We start from the raw sequence: 26,873 nt of genomic DNA, 5'->3' as shown, positions 1-26,873 counted from the left end.
TCCCTGTCCCAGAGCAGGCACCAACCCCAGGTCCAGTCCATAGGATACCTGGAGAAAGAAGGAAGATGCAGACCCCACAGTAGACCCTGGTGCCTGCCTTCCCTGTAGGGCACTGGCACAGGCTCTGGAACCTTATGCAAGTTTCTTCCACATTTTTTTTGCCTCAGTGTATTCATATATAAAAGGAGGAGAGAGGACTTGATAGGGGCTTTTAACCTTTTTGCGTGCCCTGGACCCCTTTAACAATCTAATAAAGCCTAAGGACCCCTTCTCAGAATAATGTTTTTAATGGCATAAAATAAAATACATAGTTACAAGAGAAATGATTATATTGAAATATTTTTTAAAAATTCATGGACTCTAGGTTAAGAAGGCTGTTTTAGCTCTAAGCACTATGAGGCTGTAATAGAAGACAGCTGCAGCTATATCCTTTTCCCTGTGCCAAAGGCTTCCTTGGGTTAGTCCCCTCTCCTCTACTAAATCAATTTTGCACAAAGGTCACAGGCTTACAGTTCATCTTATATTCGCCAGGAATGATAATTGCTCTTCCTGTTTCTTAAAAACCCTAACTACTACCCCCACACATTGGGATGACAGTACAATCATTTTCAAAGTCTTTGTATGCCCCCTTGGATCTCATTGTTCTGCTGTTTCCCCTCCTTTTCATTACTCCAACATCCCTCTCCTTTGGTCTCTCCCCTCTCAAATCATCTCCAGAAGGTGAGGGATATGGAACTTCTTGGGTATCTGTTCCTGATTCCCCTGAGCCATCCTCTTGACCACAGACAGCCTTTTCAATCTATCAAACACTACTCCATCCCCACTTCTGCATAGAATCCAAAATTTCCTGTACTTCATTCTCTTCACAGGATTCTACCTGCACAGCCATAAATCAGTCCTGTGGTTTCCATGGAAACCTGGGGGCATGAGGAATGAGGCATGGAAAACTGGGCAAATCCTTCAGCTTAGAAGTGGTCCTCACTGGGGGTCAGGGTTCAATTCCAGAGAGATAACAAATGACCCACTTGACAAGTCCCTCCTACAGAGATGTGAAGTCTGGCCAAAGCTGACCTCTGGAGTGGAGTGAAGGAAAATTCCACCCACACTGGAGCTTGTCCAAAGAAAAAGACAAAAAAGGAAAAAGAGGGAGAGAGAGAGAGAGATGAAGGAAGGAAGGAAGGAAGGAAGGAAGAGAGAAAAAGAAAGAGAAAAAGAAAAAGAGAGAAAGAAAGAGAAAGAGAGAGGAAGAAAGAGAGAGAAAGAAAGGAAGGAAAGAAGGAAGGAAGGAAGAGAAAGAGAGAGAGAGAAAGGAAGGAAAGAAGGAAGGAAGAGAAAGAAAGAGAAAGAAAGAAAAAGAGAGACAGAAAGAGAGAGAAAGAAAGAGAAAGAGAAAGAAAGAAAGAGAGAAAGAAAGAGAAACAAAGGAAGGAAGGAAGGAAGGAAGAGAAAGGAAGGAAGGAAGAAGGAGAAAGAGAGAGAAAGAAAGAAAGGAAGAGAGAGAAAGAAAGAAAGAGACAAAGAAAAAGAGAGAAAGAAAGAAAAAGAGAGAAAGAAAGAAAGAGAGAGAAAGAAAGAGGAAGAGAGAGAAAGAAAGAAAGAGAAACAAAGGAAGGAAGGAAGAGAGAGAAAGAAAGAAAGAGAAAGGAAGGAAGGAAGAAAAAGAGAGAGAAAGAAAGAGAGAAAGAAAGAAAGAGAAAGAGAGAGAAAGAAAGAGAAACAAAGGAAGGAAGGAAGGAAGAGAGAGAAAGAGAAAGAAAAAGAAAGAAAAAGAGAGAGAAAGAAAGAAAGAGAAAGAGAGAGAGAAAGAGAAAGAAAGAGAAAGATTGGCCATTAGCACAAAAAAGCAGCTTACTTTCCTCATTGCTCTTCAACTCTGACCCCAGCTAGGATGGGTGGTCCAGCACCTGGAATATTGCAGGTACTTAATAAATGTTGATTAATTGATTGGTCTAGATCCTGGATTATCTCCCACTTCCAAAAGAAATGAGGGCAGGGACTATATCACTTTTGCCTTTATATTCTTAGAGTCTAATATATACCTGGCACACAGGAGGTACTTAACAACCGCTTGTTGCCTGTGAATGATTCTGGCTGCCACATACATTCTCATTGCTTCAGTCTTCTCACAGTAAAGCACCTGCCTCCTCTGTTGATGATCACTGGGTCTTTCTTTGCCTGCTCTTCTTTTACAGGGGTGGGGAACCTGCTCTATTACTTCCTTGCAAGCTGATTCCAACTATTCCCATAATTCCCTTTCGGCCCTTTCTGCCATAGCATATGCAGCTGAAGCTTTGTAGGTGCCCAGTGAGGCACCCCAGTTACATATAGTTCATAAGTTTTCACTTACCAGAAATTTCAAGGAACACAATGGCATCTTCAGTTGAAGAGTTGGGCCATCCCTCTAACTACCTTTTAAAGAGGCCTATTCACTGAATGGGCATTACTTCACTTTAAGTGAGTACCTGAAAAGACCTTAGCCTAAAAGGCCAAGGTCACCCACTGCGTCCTGGGCTGTCTTCAGTCATCCTGATGAATATCTGGTCACTGGATCCAGATGGCTCAGCAGGAGAAAGTGAGGTTGGTGACCTGCACAGCCTTCCTTCCCTCAAAACAAAGTCATGTCATCATTTCTCTGATGTCATAGTCTTCTTTGAAAACGAAGGATGAACACAATCAGTGACTAAAAGCCTGCTGAAATAATCCAGGAAGAACTAATTAGAAGCCACCTTTCTAAAGAGCCTACTCAAAGGTGAAGAAGGTAGAGTGATATAGAAGAAAGAATGTTTGACTGTAATTTGAGGACCCAAATTCCAATCCAGATGATGCCATTTGCCGCATATATGACTATGGACAAATCCTTTTATCTTTCTGGGGTTCAGTTTCTTCATCTTATAATATGAAAGATTGGATTAGATGACTTCTGAGGTTCTTGACAGCTATAGATCAATGATTCCAATGAGTATTAAGACCTATTTATTCATTTAATTGTCTGGTACAATTAAGTTTATCTTTTATCTTTAAATTTATCAGTTTATCTTTCTGATAAAGAAACTTGCCCTAAGGAAAAGAAAGGCTTTTTGACAGTCAGAGAAACAAATGCACTGTTGCTAGACTGGTTAAAATGGACACAGGTAATGAGATTTTCCTAAATTAGTTTAACTAATGTTTCTTGATGGAGCAGTGGGAAGATTCAGAGAATGTGTGGTGGCATCTCAGCTCTGCAGCCTCTGACTTGAGTGACCTTGAGCAAAACATCCCTGGGCCTCAGCTTCAACTTTCAACTGGGAGTGTTGGATGAGGTGATCTGTAAGATCCCTCTGAGACCTAAATCTATGATCCCTTTGAAGATAAATAACCCTGAGACGTGAATAACTAATAGGAAACAACAGGGTCCTATTTTGTACTTATCAAATGTGCATTCTCTGGTCAATTCTCCTTCTGTGTGAGAAGAGTTATTCTTACTTCTTGCTAAAACTAATCCCCCTATGTTTGCTCTTCAGCCCACAACTTATCTTTGGGGAACCAGTCAGGGAAATGTAGAGATCTGGGGACCACTCTAAGGCAGAGAGGTAACAGGAGTTTATTCTGTTTTTCCAGTCTGCCTCAGTTGACTGTTTCTTGCCACAGAACCACCATTGACCTGACTTCCAAGGTTCAAAATTTTGGTATGAGCTTTGGCTCTTTCCACACCTTCCCACTAACATATTCAATTAATGAAAAAGTCGTCTCAATTCTAAGGCTAGGATCTCTTTCTCTCACATCCATCTCCCCACTCCACCCCCAGTAAAAGCAACTAGATAGCAGTACAAGTGGATAAAGTCTTGAACTTGGAGTCAGGAAGACATGAGTTCCAATCCTGACCAGTTATTTGTGGACTGTGTGATACTGGGTAAATCACCCAATTTCTTCAGCCTCAGTTTCCTCACTTATAAAAGGGGTAACAATAGCACCTACTTCACAGAATATTTGTTAGAATCAACTGAGATAATATCTGAAATGCATTATAAGCCTTAAAATGCTATATAAATACTATTATTAACTCCATTGCTGTCATCTAACCATGGGCCCTTATTAATCTGGGACAATAGCACTTCACTAGCCTGTCATTCACGTACCATTTTTAATAATTATTTACTGTGTGACATCTCCTAATAGAATATAAGTTCTGTGAGGGCCTTGAATGTGGTAGCTAAATGTTGCACTTCTCTCAGAATTTAGCCAGTATCTTTATATACAGTGGATACTTAGTAAAAGTTTAATTAAATTGATGGAAAGGAAAAAATGTTTGGGTTTTCAATCATGTAGGAAGAGCTATAAATTTTTTAAAATAATAATGATGATGTAGGTGATAAAAGATTTAATAAAGGTAAGGGATGAAAATTTACTTCATTAATTCAGTCAATAGGCATTAGGAAGCCACTGGGGCCTCTCTATCTCACAATAACTAGGTGAGGCCAGTAGGAAAAGTCTTAATTCCAACTTACAAAAGAGGAGACTGAAGACCAGGGGTTAAGAAGTAACCAATTTCCTAAAGGGTTGGTCTGGTTATTGCCTCTAGGGTAAATGACAGGGTGTCCCAAATATGTTAGTGAGGGAGGGCACTGCCCACTGAGGGAGGGCAACATCAAGACTATACAAGGAATCCCACAGAAATTACACTATATGTAAAGGAAGCTTCATGAGGATGCCCATAAAGAGGAGAAAAGACATCCAGCATTGAGAAAGCTTTGAGTCGTCCTTTTCTGTACATGCTCCAAGTTGGGGCCCACTTTCCCCTGGATTCTATATGGGATTGGGGTAACTGACTACAGTACCATTTCTAAAGACAATTTAAATCAGGTTGATGAATATCACTCATAATCCAAGAGGAGCACATACTTATGAACTAGAGAACAAGAAACCACCAACCCCTTGGGGCTTCTCCTGAACTGAAAGGATAAGCAGTAAGCTGAGCCCATCTCAACTCAGCATTGAGAGAATAATTCCAGATCTTGTGTTCTATAGGACTATAGAATTTCAGGGTGGGGCAGCTAGGTGATGCAGTGAATAGAGCACCAGTGCACGAGTCAGGAGGACCTGAGTTCAGATCTCACCTCAGACACTAGATACTCACTAGCTGTGTGACCTTGGGCAAGTCACTTAACCCCAATTGCCTCATCCTGAGTCATCTCCAGTCAACCTGATGAATATCTGGTCACTGGATTCAGATAGCTCTGGAGGAGAAGTGAGGCTGGTGACCTGCACAGCCCTCCCTCACTCAAAAAAAGTCAAGTGCAAGTCATGTCTTCATTTCTCCGATGGCATCATCTTCTTCGGCAACACACAGAATTTTAGGCCGGAAGCAACCTTGGACATTATCTCATACAAATACTTTATTTCGCAGAGGAGAAAACTGAGTAGCCTAAGGTCTCATAGCTAATCAGAAACAGGGCCAAGATTTCAAAACCAGGCCTTCTGACTCCAAATATAGTTATCTTTCCATCCAATGTGAGCAAATGTATGTTTTTCCATACCATTTCATGGCCCTGATTTATCTGGCCTACTTAATTTTTTTTTCATTTACAATTTCAAGAATAAATAGACATCAGACTATAAATAACCAGAATAATAACATCTAAGGTTTTTTGTTTTACATCTAAGGAAATGGTGAATAATTCATTGTGCTTAAGAAATGAGTTTTGTTCTCATAGTCAACCAAAGGTATCACTGAAGTTGTGTGGGTAGTTGAGGGGGAAATTCAAGATACATCTGCCTTCCTGATTCATTTCTTTTCCTAATCTGTCCTTTCTCATTTTTCTCTCTCAATCTTCTCACCTGCATGTGGGGGCAGGGGACATGGTGGGGCACGGAGGGAGGTTTGGAGGGGAAAGGAGGGTTAAAGGAAAGGAGAAAGGGGAAAAGGGAAAGAATGAGAAAACAGTAATAACTGATATTCCCAAAGGGTTGTTCTGATTCTTGCCACCCAGGGTAAAAGACAGTGTCCCAAAAATGTTACTGCTGTTCTAAAGCTTAGTAGCTTAAAACAGCACTAAGACTTTGGGGACGCACTGTATAAACTACTCTGTTTAGCATTTTTAGGCCCTTTTACAATTTAACTCCAAATCATCTTTCTATACCAACTCTCCTTCACACACCTTATATTAAAAGAAAATTGACTTACTTTCTGCCCCCCCCCCCCATACACAACATTCCATCTCCCTTCTCTCTGGGAGGCTATACAGGCTCCAATGCCTAAAATATAATCCTTGCTTATCCTCTACAAAGCACAGCTCAGATGCCACTTCCTACCGGAGGCCTTTACTGATCTCCCCAATTGACAGCACTCTTTTACTCTGTGAATACTTTGTAGCTGGCTAACTCTGTATACATTGTGTTCTCCCATTGTTTTCTCTTATACTCATAAGCTTCTTGTAGTCAGGGACAGTACCATTTTTGTCTTTGTATTTCTAGCACGGCATTTAGCACATAGTAGGTACTTAAAAATACTTGCTGCTATTTTTAGCATTTGTCAATACTCCAGGGCTTCAAGGGATCTACAGTCTCATCATCTGGACATTCCTTTCAATGATGAAGACCATCCCTCATCTTTGCCTGACTAGTCTATGCCACTCTTGCCAAATCCTCCCAGAAATTTGCCACAAGGGCTACAATCATCATTCTGAAGATTGCCTTATGCTCTCTTGACAATGAATAGATTTTATTCAATCCCCTTAACTAAACGATTTTTTCTCCATAAAACTTGGACTCAGTCAAAAGGCTGCGCTCAAGGACCTAGAAGGCCACATGTGGCCTCGAGGCCACAGGCTCCCCATCCCTGGGAGGTAGATCAATACCCAGGGAACACACTGGCTGTCTATTGGTTAGCTCTCACTCCCACCATGTGATGACATAGAAAGGATGGCTGAAGAAGTGTTCAGTTGAACATGGAAGGTCTTGAAAAATCCATGTAGATTGGACTTTAATTTGTGTGTGCTTGTCCTTCGTTGCTGAAGAAGACCAACTTTAATTTGTAGGCAACGAGAAGCCACCAAGGTTTTGAGAAGTTTGTTAGCACTGAGAAGCAGGGGCAGCAAATGAGACCAGCTTTTTCTAGGCGTTTGACTGAGAAAGGAAGGAGAGATATAGAATGAGTGTAAGGAGATGAGAGGTTTTTCATCTGAGCATTCCCTCATTGTTATATGTCTATGAAACCTGGAGAGTCTACCAATGCTATGCCAGGAAACAGAATCACTTCCATTTGAATTGTCTTAGGAAGATTCCGAAGATCACTTGGGAGGATGAGGTACAGGACACTGAGGTGAACTGCCAGACATTCAAACTCTACTGCAGAGAGTGCAGCTCCCATGGGCTGGCCACTGTTGTTCAAAGCTCAAACCTGTTTGCCTGTAAGACTTTTACAGAGAACTCACACAACGCAAGTGCTCACATGGAGGTCAGAAGGCATACAAGAACACTTTCAAGGTCTGTCTAAATAACTTTGATTGAAATATGGAAGACAGTGGCACAGGACCGTCCAAAAATCAAAGGAGGAGCTGTGCTCAGTGGGCAAAGCAGAATTACAGCGGCTTAAAAGAAATGTGAGACATCTCCATTCCAAATGTTCATGTGGATTATTTGTGCCTCACCAATGGCAGAGAGCCTTCCAAGATCACACTGGTCTGAGCAGACAGTCAGACACACTGTATGTACCTTCAGCCTGACACATTTTGGTCCTCTCATATTTTTCACTAATCTATGTGCCATGTTTTAAATAGTCCCTGCCAGTGGGCATTTCTGCAAGGGCAGAGGGTAAGCTCCTGGAGGGCAAGGACATTTCCTTTTTTATTTTTTTCTTTCTTTCTCTCTTTCTCTTCCTTCCTCCCTCCCTCCCTCCCTCCCTCCCTCCCTTCCTTCCCCCATTTAACACACTGCCTGGGCACACCGTAGACACTTTGATAAATGTTTACTGGTTGATCTCTGCCTCAGCCACAGGGAATGCTTATTAAATTATTATTGAATGGATGGATGCGTTCGTGGAAGAAAGCATGCTTCGGTGGAGGGTCCTGCCCGGAGGGGGTGGGCCGTGACCCCCGGCCCGGCGGTTCCAGGCAGAAAGCTGGCACAGGGAAGGCAGGAGCTCCCTACCGAGGTTCTAAATCTGGAGAAGGTTAAACTTGAAAGAAAGACTCGTATTTTAATACGGTGGTTTCCTTTGCAATCCTCGGTATGGATTTTAGGGATGTTATCAGCGGACTCCGGGAAGGGGCCTCCGGGCTCCAGCAGCCGGCCGGGGGTCAGGGCGGCACACAGAAGGTGGCCAGGCGGGACTGGGTCAAGGTTAAGGCGGTCGCCGGGACAGGCCAGCCCCGCTTCAGGCTCTCCCTCCCCGGGGGGAGGAGGGGCGGGCCGAGGTCCGCCTCTAGGAAGGAAAGAGCTCGGAATGAAAAAGCCCGCCGAGCCCCAGGCCCGCAGCGGCTGCAGGGCGTGGTTTGGAGGCGGGCGCCGGCCCTCCTCTGCCCCGGCCCTCCTCTGCCCTCCCCGGCCCTCCCCGGCCCTCCCCGGCCCCCCTCGGCCCCCCCCTCCCTCCACCTCCCCGGGGCTGCCCCGGCTCGGGGCGGGGTTTGCCTTCTGGGGTGCGGGTGGCTCTATTTGCCCCCCTGCTGGGCTGCGGGGCTACGCGGGGTGTCTCTTCCCCTTCCGGGCGCCCGGCCCCGGCCCGGCCCCTGGGCACCCAGCCCGCCGGACCCCCCGCCGCCGCGGGCCCAGCCAGCCGTTGGAAGTCGGAGCCCGCGATGTGGGCGCGAGCTCCCGTGGCCCAGGGCGCTACGGGGGCGGGGGCAGGGGTGGGACCGCGGGCGCGAGTTTAGGGAGCCAGCCACCCCCGCATGCTGACGCTAGGGCTCCCCGCACCCACCCAAGGCTGCGTACCTGCGGGAGGCTGGAGCTGCAGGAAGTGTCTGGCGGCCTCCCCGAGCGGACCAGAGTGGAGGGAGGAAGTTTTGGTGAGTGCCCTCGGGCCGAACTAGGGACGGCCCTGATGAACTGGAGCATGAGGGCCCAAACACTAGGGAGGGGCCCGAGCTGGCCAGCAGGAGGGATGGGGGCGCTGGAGGAGTGGAGGGAACGGAGGGTGAGAGCTGCATGGAGTCCCAGGAATCGAGTTCAGATTCTCCCTCCGCTACTTAGCCCCTTTGCATGTATTCCCTTCTGCCAAATGAAGAGTTTGGACCAAATGATTCCTTGGGTCCCTTGGCACGAGGCTCTGCCCGTCACATGGTGGATAGATACTCTTCCCCTCTCTGAGCCTCAGTTTCCTTCCCCGTAGAGGGAGGCGGGTGGACAAAATGATCTCAGGGGTTCTTTCTAGTCACACATCTATTATCCACTGTCTCTGGCTTTGGTGGGATTCCTGCCTCTCCCCCTAACAGATTACCTTTCACCGTGGCACCCAGGGATCCCCCACTGCCCCAGCCAATGAATCAGTGTAAATGGCGGTGATGAAATGCTACACCCTTAGGGGCTGGTGACTTAAGGTGGAGGGGTTCTATGCAGAGCCCTACGTTTGTCAGCAGAAAGCCTGGGTTTGGAGTCTTGGCTCTGCCAGCCACAGAGTGGGCATTTAGCTTCTCTGAACCTGTGAACTCTTCAGTACCATTGGGATATGAAGGAGACACTGGATGAAAAGTCAGAAGACTTATTACTCACTCCCCGTGTGACCCTAGACCAGTCACTTCTTCCTAGACCCCATTTGGGACATTCATCATCTGTGAGATGTAGGATTTCTAAAATCCCTTCCTGTTTCTAGTACTTGTATTAAGTATTTGAGTAGGACAGTAGTAGTACCATTTCAGCAGTAGTGTTTATCATAGAAATGTTGCCTGCTGGCATAATTCTTTTCCAGAGGGGCTTTACATTTTAAAGGGGAGCCTAGAAAGTGGGAAAGCAGGATGTTGGATCTAGAGCAGTAAATTCTTAATGATGCCACTACAGGTGGAACCCTAGTTATCTGGAGGACTTAGCTCCTACTTTAACCACTTACTTCTCCCTACTCCCCTTCTCTTCTGCTGCACAAACTGGACTTTTAGCCCTCGTTGGCCTCATTTTGTCTGCCTCTTCAACATTCCTTTTGCCTAAAATGAAGGCTTCCCCCCATGATTTACTAGTTGAAATTCTTTTTCTTCAAGGCCCAGCTTGGGAATGAGACAAAAACATTTCAATTTATAAGAGATTAAGTCTATTGAATCTGGTTTCCTTATTTTTACAGAAGAGGAAACTGAGGTCTAGAGAGATTATCAGACTTGCCTGATGTTACACAGATAATAACAACCCTGGGATCGAGGTTTGAGTCAGGCCTTCTGACTCCAAGTCCCTTTCCTATATCCTGCCCTCCCTGCTCTCTTCTCTCCTTGCCCCAATGAAAGCAATCTTTCGTGTCTCATGTTTCTTACAGCATTTTGTCTGGACTTATTCCTTTGATCTTACCCTGTTCTGCCTACTATAATATACAGCTATATTATAACTATAACAGTTATTTGCCTACTGTTACAGCACCATCTTGGTTAGACCGTATTTAATCACCTATTTTTTTTTCTGTCTATATTTGGTCACCATAATAATGACATTTCTATGGCTGGCCCTCTAAGGTTTACCTCTCATCTCATTGGATCCTCACCACAGCCCTATGAGGTGGTGCCATTATTATCCTAATTTTACAGGTGAAAACTGAGGCTGAGCAAGATTAAGGGATTTGCTCAGTGTCTGAGGTAGGATTCGAACTTGGGCCTGCCAGGCTTCAAGTCCACTCTACCACCTCTCTGCTCTGTTAGAATGTAAGCTTCTTATTTCATTCTTTGGATTTGTATCCCTAGCACCTAGCACAGTACTAACTGACACACCATGGACCCTAAGTAAATGTTTATAGATTGACTGTAAGGGATGGGAGGGTAGGCCTGTACTTTTCATCCTTGTATCCCCAGCACCAAGCAGAGGGCCTTCTTTACCCATCTGTAATGGATGCTTCAGTGTTTGTTGGCATGGGTATGAGTAACCAGACACATGCAGATTCTCACGACCCAGCCAGCTGTTCTTTGTAGCCTAGGCCAGCATGGGTGCCCATGCTTGACCTTCCTGAAATCAAATTCTGCTTATAATTACAATTCATTATTAGGTTCATAACATCTGAGAGAAATCATCTAGTCCAACCCCTGACATTTGACAGAAGAGGCAGATGAGGCCCATTGAGGTAAACTGGCTTGCTCGAAGTCACACAGAATTAGTGGCAAAACCAATGAACAAACCAGGTTCTTTCCTCACAACATGCCATGTGGCTTTCCTTCCTGCCTTATTCCTCATTCATTCACACCTCAACTTTGTGCCCAGGAAGACTCAGGATTACATGGGATTTGTGAGTAGAACACTGAACAGGAAGTCAAGGAAGCTGGGTTCCACTCCAGAATTTTGGTGTGACTAGAACCTCTATGGTTCTTCCCCTATAAACAGATATAACCCCCCCACCCAACCTTTCAGGGGAGGACCAAATCAGATACTGGACATGAAAATAAGTCTGTAGATTTAAAACACTATCATTTAATTTCTTTCTACAGGAATGGATGTGATTCCTAAAGACTAGAAATGAGGTTCCCTATAATAGGAAAGAGCTCTGAAGCAGTACTCAAAGGAGCTGGGTTCAAATTCTGCCTTTGATACATATTAACTGTGTGACCCTGGACAAGTCACAGCCATTCAGGTGCTCTATTTCCTCAACTACAAAATGAAAGAGGATTATATGACCTCTGAGATTCCTTCCATCTCTAGACCAAGGATCCTCTTCATCCATCCCTATTTTATCCTACCTCTCAAGAAAATTTCAGTCATTTACCCATGGCAGCTAGGTGTTAAGTTAGTAGATCCTAACTAGGCCTGATTGGAGGATTGGAGGATAGAGCAAAAAACTCTTCTGAAAGCCTCCTTTTATAGAGGGCTCAGAATTTCCACCAACTCTGTTTCCCATCAGTTGTTCTAAACCTCATGCCAGGTTCTGGGTGCCCTCTGGTCCCTTCCCTCCACCCAATGGTGTATTGTCTTCCTGCATTTGACTATAAACTTTTTGAGAGCAGGAGCTGTCTTCCTTTTCCTTAATTGTATGCTCAACATTTAACACAATGCATGGCACTTAGTAGGTGCTTAAGAAATTTTTGCTGAGATGTATTACCCTAAGCAAATCACTTAAATTCTATCTTCATTTTCACCTCTGTAAAATGGGAATAATATAGTAATTGTACTTCCCTCATCAGATTGTCATGTAACATTTAAAAAAAAAGTTTCACAAGACATCGTTTTGGGGTAATTTAATCATTTTGTTCATAAGACCAAACGGTCATTTGGCTGTCTCTCTTCGACCAAAGACCTCTCATGGCAGTTTGTTCATAATGTATATGCCCTTTGAGGAGCAGGTGTTCTTGAGGGTAGCAATGAACTCTGATTGGTTAATGATTAATGGAAAATGAGTATTACAAGGAGAGGGTAGCTTGTATATTACAGTGAGTCAGTGTCAGCAAAGACCCTGAGGTATACAGGAGGGCCTGCTGCGTACAGCTTCTTAGATCTGCTTTTCTAAAAGGAAAACAACTTTTGAGGGGTCCATGATCTCTTTAATTAAGCACATGTATATCATTCACTTAGATCAGGGGAAAAAGTCAGCATTGTGAACTTCAGAGAAAATACAAACAGAGACAAAAATCAATGAACAGATAGGGCTTCCAGCTGTCTGACCATAAGCAATACATAGTTACCAGAGAGAGAAGCACCAACTCTGGCCAAGCAAACACTTCCTAAGAATAAGTCCTAAAGTAAAACCTCACCTCAGAGTATTTATACACTTTTTAGAGCCAGAGGGCATCCCAACCCTTGAGAACCAGTGCCTCCCCTAATCATGCTTCCCTTAATGGGCCGGTCCAACTGTGGGTGGGGAAGATCTTTAACTCTCTCATTAACATGACAGGGTTTGGGGTCTGTGACTTGTATCACCCAAATCGTGGCAAAAGAGTCTTATCAATTTGCATATTACCTGTCCCACAAAAAGGGAGGATCTACATTTTCCCAGATCTGTCTGAGCAAACACAAAGGGCAGGAATACACCCAGCAATCCAAACTTAGAATTTGTTTTACTGTCTGCTTAGATCTTGGCCTGGGTAAATCTCTGTTTAAGCTTTCCCACACCGGTTGATTTCTGGATGAGGAAGTAGAAAAGGGTTCTGATTCAATAATTAGTTATTAAATACAAAAGAGAAATAATCATTTCTCATAGTTGTGGAGATCAAATGAGATATTTGTAAAGTGCTTAGTAAATCTTAAAGCACTGTGTGCATATATATATGTATATATATGTATTGATAATATTTAATATAAATTTTAGACTTTAATAAGGGCCAAGGTTTGAATTAAGAAGAGCCTGGACCTAATAGTCTCCTTTGTTTAGAGGATGCCTTTTGATGGGCAAATGGAACTTCCTTATCAGACCCTTCTTCTAGCATCCTAGTGTTAAGAGAAAAACACAAATACCTTGGGATGTGACTTCAGCTTTGTCAAACTCTGTTAAGATAAACAACTTCAAAGGCCTGTTTAGGACAGGATATCTGTTATCTGAGTGATGGGACTTTTTCCTTATCTTAAATCACAGAGACATGCTATGGAAAGAAGATGCCCATAGCTTGGGATCATAAAACCCAACTGACGCCACTTTGTTGACAATGTGTTTATCTAAGAGAACTCCTTCCTCATGGCAGAATGTACTTAAGACAGTCAATTTCTGTACTAAGTCAGCCAGTTCTGATCCTGGCTCCATAGCGCTATGTAACTGTTTTCTTTATGGGGAATTGATTAATTAATTAAATCATAAAATGTATGCATTTAGCCTGTTGCCTTTTCTCTCTAGCAAAGTTTTCAGGTCAACAGTATTATGTATATAAAAATATAAAATAATATAATAATAGTAATACCTTACAGTCTATATCAGTCTCTGGGCTCCCTCTTTTGGCATCAATACCCCCCCTCTGCCTGTGGAAGAGAAAACTGTCCTTAAGTGCAGCTATTTCAGGCCAAGGGTTGGGGAGAGGTTTCTTAGAGCATCAGGGTCTCTCTAGTTCCCTTGAAAGCACACCAAGGAAGCTACAACCTATGCTACTTATGACATGGCTGGTTCTGCTCTGTTCTTGCAATCATTGATTGAGGAGAGAAGGCTGTTTGGTCCCAGTTTTCTCATTTTGTGCCCAAAAGGTCAGTGTTGGGAGCATGGAGTAGGAGAGGCAGCCTGATGCTGGGTTTGTGGGTTGTTCTCTCTTTCTCAGCCTACTTCATCCCAGAAAAATCAGACTATGTGGTGTTCCATTAGTGCCTCCCATGGCTTCTGTCAACACCACATAGTAGAGATTCAGGGTCACAAGGGTGGCACACGCAGGTATCATGAGATCCCCTTTATTAAGGACATGCCAGCCTGGCATGTGGGACTCCGCCTGATTCATTGCTACTCCAACAAAAGTAGCTTTGTCCCTTAATGATGTGGCCCTTCAGGGCACCTTGACTAACTTCTGCAAGGCAGTAGAGTAAATAGAGGGCCCTGGCCTGAGAATTGCATGGATTTACACTGAACAAGAAGTCTGTGATAATCTGGTCCAGTGGGGCTCACAGTCAAAATTCTTTAACACATCTTAAGCAGGAAATTATTGCAAGAATATTATGAGCATTATATTCAATTATCCTGGGGGTTCACAGCACTCTTTGTTGTTGTTGAATAGGGTTCATGGAACAAAAAATATTAGGAAACACTAATTTGGTGGAACCCATTCATTTTACAAAATAGAAAAATGAGATCTGACGCTTCAGATTTCAAATCGATTTCAGAGTCCTTTGTTCAGGTCACATTTTTCTTAACCTATCTCTGTTGACTACCCTTTATTAAGGGGATTTAGGCTGTGAAGTTTGGATTCAGTCAAAGGACAGCACTTGAGGACCTAAAGGGCCACAAGTGAACTTGAGGTCGCAGGTTCCCCACTCCTGCCCCAGGCTATGCTACCCCTTCATCACTCCTTCTCACAGCTCCACCTACCACTCCCACAAAGGTGACTCCCTAATCTGCATATCCTGTCCTATCCTCTTTTCCTGTCCAGACCTGAATTTCTACCTGCCTCCAGGAAATCTCTCCCTGGTTTCCTCCACCAGCACCTCAAACTGGGCATATTCAAACCAAAGCTCATTTTTCATTCCTTCTAAGACTGTTGACAACCTGCTTTTGCTGTCTGTCTGGCACCACTATCTACCTAGCTTCTGTATTTGAAACCTTGAGGCTATCTCTGGCTATTCCCTCTCTCTCAACTGTCACCTACAGTCATCACTAGCCAGGTCCTATCAATTCCAGCCCCCTTCTCCATGCAGTCATTAACACCCTATTCATTGTTATTGTTTGGTCATGTCTGACTCTTCCTGACCCCATTTGGGGTTTTCTTGGCAAAGATACTGGAGTGGTTTGCCATTTCCTTCTCTAATTTTACAGGTGAAGAAACTGAGGCAACTAAGGTTAAGTGACTTGCGCAAGGTCACACAGCTAGTGTCTGAGGCTAGATTTGAACTCAGGTCTTTCTGACTCCTGGCACTCTATCCACTGCACGACCCAACTGCCCCATTATACTTCTATATTATATTCCTCATTGCCACTTCCCTGGACTTGTTTCGCACTAGTCTCTTTATAGGTCTCTTTACCTCCATTTTACCCTTCCTACCACAACTAGGATAATCTTTTTACCTGTAGATCTGGTCTTGTCTCTTCTGTTCAAATACTTCACCAGCTCTGTGTCTTTTACTGGTAAAGCTCACACTCCTTCAAGACCTTCCACATGATCTTTCCAAACTTGTTGAGCCATTTTTCAGTGATGTCCAACTTTTTATGATCCCATTTAGGATTTTCTTGTCAAAGATGCTGGAGTGCTTTACCATTTCCTTCTCCAGCTCATTTTATAGATGAGGAAACTGAGGCAATCAGAGTTAAGTGACTTGCCTAGGGTCACATAGCTAGGAAGTATCTTGAATTCAGTAAGATGAATCTTACTGTCTTCCGGCCCTGGTCTCGCTCTATCCTCTGAGATATATAGCTGCCCCCTCTCCAACCTTGTATCATATTATTCCTTCAGTGTACATACCCATAAAACTGGCTATCACTCTTCTCTAAGCCATGTACTATGATCCCAGGTCTCCTGGCTTCTTTGCTCAAGCTGCTTTTCCCCATAACTGGGATGCCTTTGATTCAGTTCAACAGACATGAATTAAGTTACTATGTCTAAGATTAATGTACTATGTGCTGGGCACTATAGCTATAGAGACAAAAATGAAACAGCCCTTGTCTTCAAGGAGCTTACATTCTGTTCCAGGGATACAGAACAGATTTCATTGTTATAGGAACTCATGGATAAAGAAAATCCCAACTCAAACGCCGTCTTCTCCATGAATCCTTTCATGATTCCTTCCCCCATCCTCACACCTCTCCTACACTTGACTTTCTAATCTTCCAGTGTGCTTATATTTTATATATATTTCCAATGCACAATATCGTATATTTTTTTATGCTTGTTTTATCATCTTATTCCCCTAATTTAATTGTAAACTCCTTAAGAGCAGAGAGCTCAGCCAACTGTGCCTTACTGAAATGAAATCTCTTCTAACACACCTATCCTGTACCCTGCACACCATCAGGGGTTGGCCAGTAAGTGTTTCTTGTATTGTACAGTTGCTGTTTCCACCTCATCCCACTCAAACTGTGTCTCGGCCTGTAGCTTGAAGGCTCATGGAATGTTAGAATTGTAAGGCACCTGAGAGATTCTGGGTGTCACCTGGCTTCACTTCAATTTGCTCCTATGTAACAAGAGGTAAAGTCATAGAATCATACAATACCAGAGCTGGAAGCAACCTTAAAGAGCATTTAGATGAGCTCCCTCCCCTTTTTTTTAATGGAGGAAGAAACGAAGGTTCAGAGGTCAAATGTCTTGTTAAGTGGTAAGCAGCAGATGTAGGGATTGATCTCAGCTACTTCCTCCTGTCCCAGCACCTTTCCAGTGACAACATTCTGCTCTTCAGCACTCCCAGCTTCACAGCGTCCATGATTGAATGAGATAATAATGGTAAAACATGTTTTGTATGAGAGGATGTCATGGTGCCGGGGAAAGACCATTGGCTCGAGTCAGGGGACCTGGGTTCCAAACCTGCTTCTGATGCTTATCACCTGGGTGACTTTGGGAAAATCAGTTACCCTTCCTGGGCTTCAGTTCCCTCATCTGTCCAATGAGGAGCTTGAATATGATGGCCCCTGAGGTGCCCCCCAGCCTTAGATCTATGTGCATATGGCTATTATTTTCTTTATTGCATCTGCTCAGGGTATTATCAGTTTACCTCCCTACGAGATCCATCAAGTCGAGTCAAAGAGGCCCCTCTTGTCCTTCTGTCTGCAGATTACATGGCCCTTCCATCTTGGTTTGTCACTAGTGCGATATGTACCATGTCCTTGACTTCCAAATGCTTTCGGTTCTCTTTACCCCAAAGTGAACCCACATCCATCTCTTTCTCTAGTTCTGTCTTTCTCTAACAGAGATGTATAGAAATAATGTCTTCTCTGCCTAGAATCTAGACCCTCGTCATGAACAGACATCATTATTTTCCCCCATAATCAATCACTTCTTTCCTAGCAATCTCCTAACCATCCCCCACTTTCTTTTTTAAAATTCATTTATTTATTTTTAGTTTACAGCATTCAGTTCCACAAGCTTTTGACTTCCAAATTTCTCCCCCTTTCTCCCATCCATCCTCCCCAAGATGGCATGAAATCTGATTCAGGCTCTACATATGCATTCACATTAAACATGTTATCATAGTAGTCATGTTTCAAAGAATTATAACCAATGGAATGAACCACAGAAAGAAGAAACAAAATAAAACAAACCAAAACAAAAAGAGAAAGAGCAAATAGTGTGCTTCTGTTTGCATTTAGAATCCATCATTCTTTCTCTGTATGTGGATGGCATTTTCCATCATGAGTTATTTGGAGTTGTCTTAGAACCTTGCATTTCTGACCAGAGCCAAGTCTATCAAGTTAGTCATCACACAATGAGGCTGTCACTGCATTATCCATTTTCTACCAATGTCTTCTCATCTCTTCTGGAGACCAAAGTTCACAATCTTAGAAGCTTTTTTGCCTTCCCTTTGTCCTTCATCCTTATGCCCTATTCATCATTTATTTTCCTTCCTTTCTGATCTCTGATGTAGCAGTGTGGGCCCACTACCTTACTCTGGTCCTCAATGGCTTGGATTGGACATATGATGGGTCCTCATAGATTTGTTCTTTCTACATATTCTGTGTTTATCAAGGGCCTACTGTGCTGTGTACCAGGGGCTTAATGAGGGATGCAAAGTTTAGATAAGCTCAGGCCACTATCATCGTAGAGAGGACAGTCTAGTAAGGGGTTAAGACAGCTATAATGCATGGTAAGGGTTTGATAAAAGCTAGTGAAGGACAAGACAGCGGCTTCCTCTCCCTGGGCCTCCTTATCGTCTGTGAAATGAGAGAATTAGATTGGATGGTCTCCAAGGTCCTGAGCTCTCGTAGTTAGTCTGCAACTAATTAAGTTCCTCCATTGGAGTAAAGCAAGGACAATAAAGTCAAATTCACTTTGTTTCCAAATAGGTTAGAATGTTTGAGGCCTTCTTTGTATGTCGCATCCTTAGCACTGAACCTGGGATCTGGCATATATCAGGTGCTTAATAAATGTCTGTTCATTGAGTCACCTCCAACCCGTTCTTCCCTGAGTTATTCTCCCTCTTTTCTCCACCCTCCTCCAGTCTTTCTCTAACCTACTCTTCTCATTTTTTCTTCACTTCCCCCCCCCACACACACAGCGGAGAACCTTACTTGCATGCAGGTGTTTCACTTGGTTGTAGTTTCCCACCCCCTGCACCTTTGCTTATGCCGTTTCCTCACTTGGCATGCCTTTGCTGGTCTCCCTTGTGGTGATTCATGAAGGTACATTTGAAGTCTGAGCTCTCACATAAAGTCTTCCCTGTCTACTCTAATCTTCACTCTTCTCTGAACTCCCAAAGCTCTTGGGTTTTGTGTAGAAGGTGGGATTTTATCAGAGACTTGAAGGAAATCAGGAGGTGGTGATGAGGAGGGAGAGAATTCCAAACATGGACAGCCAGAGAAATTTCCTGGAGTGCAGAGATGATGAGGTATCATGTGCAAGGACAGCATGGAGGCCATTGTCACTGGTTTATAAAGGAAGTAGAAAAGTATAAGGTGCTAGAAGACTGGAAAGAAAGGGAAGGAAATGATGAATGAGAAATAGCAAGCTTTCAGAGCCAAAGGATCCTGGGTTGAATAGGAAACCACGGGAGTTTACTGAGTTGGGGACATTGACATAGGCATACCTGTGCTTTAGGAAGATTAGTTTGGCAGCTGAGTGGAGGATAGGCTAGAGTAAGAGTAGAGGTGAGGGAAGGGAGACCAACCAGAAGGAAGTTCATTAGTCTAAGTGTGGGACAATAAGAACCCACACCAGAGTGGTGGTACCATGTGGCAGAGGAGAGAAGGGAGCACATGTAAAAGATGCAACAAAGGTAGAATGAACAGAAATTAGCCACTTATTGGATAGTGAAAAATTAACTAATGGCACTGAGGTTTTCAGCTTGGGTGACTGGGAGGATGGTGGTATCCTCAAATTAATTAGAAAGTTAAGAAGAAGGGAAGATTTTTTTGTGGGAGAGGGAAGATAACCCATGTAGTTTTGACATGTTAAAATTAAGATGCCTGTGGGAAATCCAGTTGGAGATGGTCAACGGGTAGTTAGAGATGGGAAGGGAGAACCAAGGGCTGGGTTAATAGATCTGAGAAGCATCTGGAGAGAAATGATCATTTAGTCCGTGGGAGCTGATGAAATGAGCAAATAAGATAGTATAGGGGGAGCAAAGGAGAGGTTAGAGGAGAAGTGTGAGAAAATGTCCCAGAAATCTAGAAAGGAGAGAATGGCAGGGAAAATGAGTGAGATCAACAGTACTAGAGGCAGCAGAGGTCAAGAAGGATGATTGATAAAAGGGCATTTTGTTGTTGTTCAGTCCTGCCCGATGCTTTGTGACCCCATTTGGGATTTTCTTGGCAAAGATACTGCTGTGGTTTGCCGTTTCCTTCTCCAGCTTATTTTACAGAAGGGGATCTGAGGCAAACAGGGTTAAGTGACTTGCCCAGGGTCACACACCTGGTCAGTAAGTGTCTGGGGCCATATTTGGACTCAGGTCTTCCTGACTCTAGGCCAGGTACTCTTTTCCCTGCACCACCTAACTACCCCCAAAAGGTTATCAGGTTTGGCAATTTAAAAAGATCATTGGTAACTTTGTTTCCCCCCCCCCACCACCACATTTATGTTTTATTAAAAGGATGCAAAGTAGAGATTGTAAAGGAGCCTTTATTAGTTCCAAAAAGACTGATAAATCTCAGGTAGGAGGAGGAGTTGCCATGGCTTCTCTTCCACCTCCCAGATCTCCCTAGGTTGGAAGGAGGAGTGAGAATTGCAGTGTGCTTTTCTCTCCAGCTGACCACCATGCCCTAGGGCTCTGGAGGGAGGGTCTCTTTTGGTGCTGAGACCCTAGGCGATCACTCAAACCTTGGGCATTAGGAATCTGGAATTTGAGGGTGGAAGCGGGAGATGCTGAGAGGACCTGGAAAGCTCGAGGAGAGCAGTTTAAATTGTCTGATGAAGTCATAAGCCAGATTAGAGAGACAGTTAAGAAGAGAATGAGAGGAGTTATAGATAACCAGCTTTCAGATCAGATAACCAGATAATCAAGGAGTTTAGCCACAAGAGGGAGGAGACCTATAGGATGCTAGCTAGCAGGGATGGGATTTTTTGAGGATGGGTGAGACATGGGCCTGTTTGTAGGCAGTTGAGAAAACAGCCAGTCAACAGGTAGAGATGGAAGATTAGTGAGAGAATGGGAAGGACAGAGGAGTAACCTGCTGGAGAAGACAGGTTGGAAAGGGATCTCGTGTATGGAGAGGTGTTTACCTTGACAAGAAGGGCCACATCTTCCCATAAAACAAGTGACAGAGCAGAAAGTCTAGTGTCTTGATGATATGAAATGAGGAAGGAAGAAGAGAGAGTTCTTGGTGGCAGGACTATTTTTTTTTTTCAGTTCCTCAACTTTATGTTTTTTTTATTTTTTTATTATTTTATTTGTTTTCAGTGTTCTACAGTCACGGTAGGTGCTTAATAGAGCCTGAGTGATTGATTTTTATAATGCTATATTTATTTTACACCTGCAACTGTAATAGCACAGTTCTCACTTTGCAGGGAAGTGTTAGTTAAATCACAGATGGCTCCTGGGAGTTGTTGATGAGAGCTCTGAACAGGAAGGAGCCAACCCAAGGTTAGAGACACATTTGGTTCCTTCACTACTCAATGCTGGCTGTCATTATTGGTTTTTTTTAAAAAAAACATTAACACAGGGCTTTATTTTTCATTAATCACCTGAAGACTATTTCTTCAAGGTAGATCTGCTTTAAACATCTACACATGATTATTATTCTTAAAAGCGAAGGACTGACTTTATAGTTAAAAGACCTGGGTTCAAATCCCACCAACACAACCACCTCAACACTGACTTTGTGACCTTGGCAATCCACTTCATCTCTAAACTGTTTCCTCTTTTGTTAAAATGAAGGCACTGGACTAATTGGCCTCTGAGGTTCTTCTAGCTCCACATCTCTGGGTCTGCGATTCTCCTGAACTGCATGTGTATGACTTCAGGGACTTCCTAAAACCCTTTCCCAGCCCCTGTTAGAAACCGTGGCTCTAGACTGGGGTCTCTGTGGGACTTTGGTGAAAGGATACATTGAGAGACTTAGGAAAGCATACAGTACTCCTAATAATAACATAAGGTATCATTGGATAGAGAGCATCAGTCTCATCAGTGTCAAATTAAAGGATCTCTGAGTCTTCTAGACTGGAGACCTCGTGGTATCCTGGAGAAAACACAGGATATGGAATCAGTGGTGGCTCTTTTCCCTCCCTCTGTGACCCTGCACAGGTCACTGACTCTGTGGACCTCTTTTGTCCTCCTCTAGACCCTACCCTCCTTGCTCTTACCGCTTCAATGCAGCTTCTCTTCTGTGACATCTTATAAGAAACCCTTTTCTTGTTTCGTTTCCTATAGTCTCAGAGTGAATGAATGGCGTGATATCAAAGTGACCCAAGATGAGAGGAGACGAGGCAAGGCAGAGGCGGAAAGAAGGGCATCTGGGAAGTGAGGAGCAGCCCCTGTCCATAGTGGAGAGCTCAGGGCAGCCCCTGGCTGGGGCTGTGCCATGGGCCTCCCGGGAGAGACATCTGTCAAATACCGAAAAGCCTCAGGAAGAAACGGCTTTGATCATTGGCCTCCAAGTGGTCATCCCCTTTGTGCTTGCGGGCATGGGAATGACCATGGCTGGAATGCTGTTGAATTATATCCAGGTAAGAGAAAAAATAGGCAAATAATCCCTTTGGGGCCATAATTAGGTCCTGATGGAGGAGAAGGCTTTCCAGCCCAAAGATTAACTGAATTACCTGTTCATAAGACATAGAGTTCAATTTCTTTGGGGTTTTAAAACATCCTGTACTATTGTGAGGGGGAAATAACATATGTAAAGTACTTTTCAATCAATGGAGTCCTTATTAAATGCCAACTATGTGCCAGGGGACCGTGCCGGGCAAACACTTACAGATTTTATAGTGCTATGTAAACACCAGCTGCTGTATCATCATCATCATCCTCACCGTATAACTGAAACTCTTGGTGAATGCTTTTGGGGGATTGGCTGACAACCAGCTGTGATAAAGGATTGTGAAAAGAGGAGACTAGGAAGACGTTTGGGAGGGATGGGGCCAGAGGACAGAAGAGGATTACTGATTTGGGAAATGGGTGGGTGCAACAGGCAAATCCAGCAACTGCACTGACCCAAGGTGGGAAATGGGTGGGTGCAACAGGCAAATCCAGCAACTGCACTGACCCAAGGTGGGAAATGGGTGGGTGCAACAAGCAAATCCAGCAACTGCACTGACCCAAGGTGGGAAATGGGTGGGTGCAACAGGCAAATCCAGCAACTGCACTGACCCAAGGTGATCCTGCTTACCACACTTGTTGGGGTAGGCATTCTTTCCTTTCTGACTGAGTTAAGTGCTTAATAATTTGATGTTGATTGATGGATTGAGGAAATCTAAGCGACCCTTAAGGGCTACCTCCTCCAAAAAGGATTTCCTGATGTTCCCCAGCTGTTTGGGTCCTCCCCCTCCTCACTTTTTACCCTGTCTCTCTTGGCTCTTTTGTCTAAATCTGATCCAAATAAAGTGAAGAAATAGGTCAGTTTCTTTTTTAAAAAATGCTTCAAAATAACTAAAACTGTAAAAGGACAAGGAATAATGGGGATGGGAAAAGCTGTGATGCCACGTAGCCCTAAGGGTGCCCAGTCCACCAATAAGCACTTACTGGATACCTGAAAGGTGCCTTTTGTCTGGAGCAAGGCCCCTGCTGAGAAGAAGGGCTTGGTTAACATTGTCAGGGAGGGTGATTTCCAGGATAGGGCCTGGACCTCACATCTGTTCCTCCATGGTCTCAAATGGCCTTCTGCTTTGAAAGATCCACTAGCAATGAAAGGAGAAAAGATGGGCTGGTGATGTGAGATCAAAGTTGGAGTCAGGATCTCTCCTTGGAGTAAGACAGAAAAATTAGTGCTTATGGGAGGTGAGGCTTCTAAATTCTCCACTCCATCTAGTGACCTTTAGATTTGTTTAGGAGGAAATGTGAGCTTTATGAAAGAAGCACTGAATTTGAAGTAAAAGGAGTTGTATTCCAATTGGGTTCTTTTTCTTAAACTTACGGTGTGATCTTGGGCAAATTACTCAACTTCTCTGGGCCTATCATTCATCATCTGTAAAATGAGAGTTGGCACAATCCCAGAGGACTGATGATGAGGGATGCTACCCACTTCCTGCTAGAGATGTGATGGACTCGAGGTACAGAATTAGACATACACAGCCCATGAGGGAATTTGTTTTACTTGGCTATGAATATTTACTACAAAGTTTTGATTTTTCCTTTTCTCTTGGGAGGAGATGAGGGCATGGACTTTGGGAACTTCAGGGTCCCTCCCCACTCTAAAGATGCCATCTGACGCTTTAGAATCACCCACCTATCTGTAACCCTGAGGACTTAATAACTTTTCCTTCCTGAAGGGCTGTGGGGTTGAGAAGGTAGTGCCCCCTTCCCTTTAATTTATAGGTTACTCCCCATTTCCTGAAAGGCTGTTGCACCCATCATTTCCTTGAACTTGAGATATGAGTGGAGGGGTGGTGTGGAGGGAGCGATGGGGTGGAGAGAGTGGTGTTTTCTGAAGAAATCAGAACTGAGGCCAGCCCCTCTGGTAGACACCAAAGCCTCCTACCCTGGCATTATGTTCCCTCCTGCCTCCTTCGATAGGCCCCGCCAGGGCTGGACATTCCATTCCGCACAGTCTTCGGAATGAGTAGGAGACACCAAACAATAGAACTGATCAGGGTGTCCTTTCCCAGATCCGACCTGCCTACTCTTGGGCCCAGTTGATGCCAGGATAGAGGGAATACTAGTACAAAAGGGTACAAGATTTTAGGAATTGAGAAATATAGCCTATTATCCCAGTTTGGGAGAAGTCTGTGGGATCTTTTGCCAGCACTCTTCTAAACAGAAAATCATCAGCCTCTGATCTCAGGCCTTCACAAACCAGTCAGAAGATGAATAGTAGGACATAAGGGACATTCTTTATCTTGGCATCTTGTAGCCTAATGGGATTCTGTGGCAAGAAAGTCCAGTGAGGAAGAGTTAGAACTGCCCTGAACTGGCATTCTTGGATGAAATTTCTCCTTCACCTTCCCCACCAAGGGAGGAGGTCAGCACCACGTGGGACCAGCCACCGAGACGATCACCACCTACCTCCCAGATCCTCCTTATAACCTTCCCTTTCCCATGGAAAAGAGAGTGAGATAAAAAAGTCAGAGGCCAGAATAGACTCACCTTGCTGGGCTCTTGTCCTGAAGAGTCTGGGAGGGAATTAAGCTCAGACTTGGAAGCAGGCCCTCCTGCTAGCGCCTGTATTTTAGGTTTTTTATCACAGATCAGCTACTGCCCATGTGAGACAGCTTTCATGGCACCACTACTGTGAGCCTCCCCGTAACGAGTCTGTGAGTGTGGGCACCAACTCAGAGCTGGGCCCTTTCTCCCTCTCTTTCTTTGCTTTTGGATTTCCTTCCTCCCCATTCAGGGGTATTCCGAGCAGCCCTCTGCTGCATCACAGAGCCTGTGACCAGAGACCTGACAGAGAACTCCCCCCCTTCCCTGAACTGGCTTCTTGGGGGAGTACTCTAGGTGTTCTTGCTTGGGAGCAGAGAAGGACGAACACTCTGGGAGAGGGAGGAAGAGACCCATCTACTCTGGCCTCCAGGAAAGTGGCCTTGCTTCCTAGCCTGATTCTCCTCCTACTTCCTCCCTTGGGCATGGGGTGAAGGGCCCAATCATGGTCTTCACCCAGATAAATATGGAATTCTGCTTCCTGGGGACAAAGCTGAGAGGCTTCTCCTGTGAGATGATCAGGGCCCCTAATGGATTCATCCTGGAGACATTCAGCTCCATCATCTTCCAGGTCCTCTTTCCATATCTACTTTCCGGCATGGGTATGGTGGCTGCAGGCCTGGTGGCAAACAAAGTCCATGTATGTATGGCCCTTTTTGGAATGTAACTAATGAATTGCCCTTTCGGGAGAAGTCCCCTGCTGGTCTGGTCCGGGTCACTAAGGCCAACCTGGTAATAGCTGTCACACAGACAAGACCTTATCAGGAGCCCCCCGCCCAGGCTAACCCATGCTAGGGCCAGGGTCCTACATTCTGCTCCTAGGCTCGGATGATTTCAATGGCAGTAGAAAGCAAGCTCCCTGGACTTTTATAAGGAACTGGAGCTCTCCCCCACTCTTGTCCTAAATCCCCAGGGCTTTGTTGCTACTGCCCCTTTGGGAATAGATGATGAACTGGTTGGACTCCATGTCAGATGTGTAAATGGAGAGCCTCTGAATGGGAAACAGGAACGTTATTAGATCTGGGGTGGATATTGACTGCTCATCCCCATCCTCAGGCCAGCTTCATAGGGAAACCAAGAGGGCATTTTGAGAGTTGCAGCAGCCCTTGGGCATTCTCAAGCTGCTTCCCTTGCATTCTCCTGGTGGGGCTTTTTGCTTTCTTTGCATCTCATAGTATAGTCCTTGGCAAATAGAAAGTACCCGGTAATTGTTGATTGTTAGCAAGACGTCTCAGTGATGCAGTGGATGGAGTGCTAGAATTGGAGATGGGAAGACCTGAGGCGGCCACTGGCCAGCTGTGTGCTCCGAGCAGGTCACTTAAACCTCCTCATCCTTGGTTTCCCTCTCTGTAAAATGGGGATAATAGCCCATCTCACAGCATTGTTGTGCAGATCAAATGAGATCATATAGTCAAAGTGCTATATAAATGTTAGCTATTCATATTATTGTTGCCTGAGGGAAGGAGGAGGATTTGTTGTATCAGAGAGGCAGGATAGCACAGCAGGAGTATCAGATTTGGGGTCAAGATGACCTGAGTGTGAATGCCTCTTTAGATACTGGCCATGCAACCTGGGACAAATCCACTTAACCTCTCCGAGCCTTGAACCTCAGTTTCTTCTGCTCTAAAACGAGGGTGAAAATAGCACCTGCTTCTCATAAGGTTTTTGTGAGACTTGGATGAGATACCATCTTAAAACTCTTTGCAAACCTTCAAACATGCTATGTAATGCTG

The 26,873-nt window shown here is 44.4% G+C and overlaps 1 protein-coding gene across 3 annotated transcripts in view; it reads left to right on the top strand.

Annotated features, from left to right (window-relative positions):
* Window positions 1-8,648: 8,648 nt before the first annotated feature.
* The window catches only part of SLC41A3 (solute carrier family 41 member 3), a 66,080-nt gene continuing 47,855 nt past the window's right edge, over window positions 8,649-26,873 (top strand). Inside the window, exons 1-2 of one of the 3 annotated variants that reach the window (XM_072598351.1) lie at window positions 8,649-8,981; window positions 22,219-22,514. In XM_072598351.1, the coding sequence (XP_072454452.1) occupies window positions 22,260-22,514 (255 nt within the window). In that variant the 5' untranslated portion in view covers window positions 8,649-8,981; window positions 22,219-22,259. Of the gene's footprint in view, window positions 8,982-22,218; window positions 22,515-25,515; window positions 25,781-26,873 lie in introns of those variants that run through there. The other 2 variants (XM_072598353.1, XM_072598352.1) reach the window with 2 other exon arrangements.

Source organism: Notamacropus eugenii, chromosome 3 (genome assembly GCF_028372415.1).
Source record: "Notamacropus eugenii isolate mMacEug1 chromosome 3, mMacEug1.pri_v2, whole genome shotgun sequence".
Classification (NCBI taxonomy): domain Eukaryota; kingdom Metazoa; phylum Chordata; class Mammalia; order Diprotodontia; family Macropodidae; genus Notamacropus; species Notamacropus eugenii.
The sequence above is the reverse complement of the archived record's forward strand: the minus strand, read 5'-3'. Positions and strand labels throughout refer to the sequence as shown.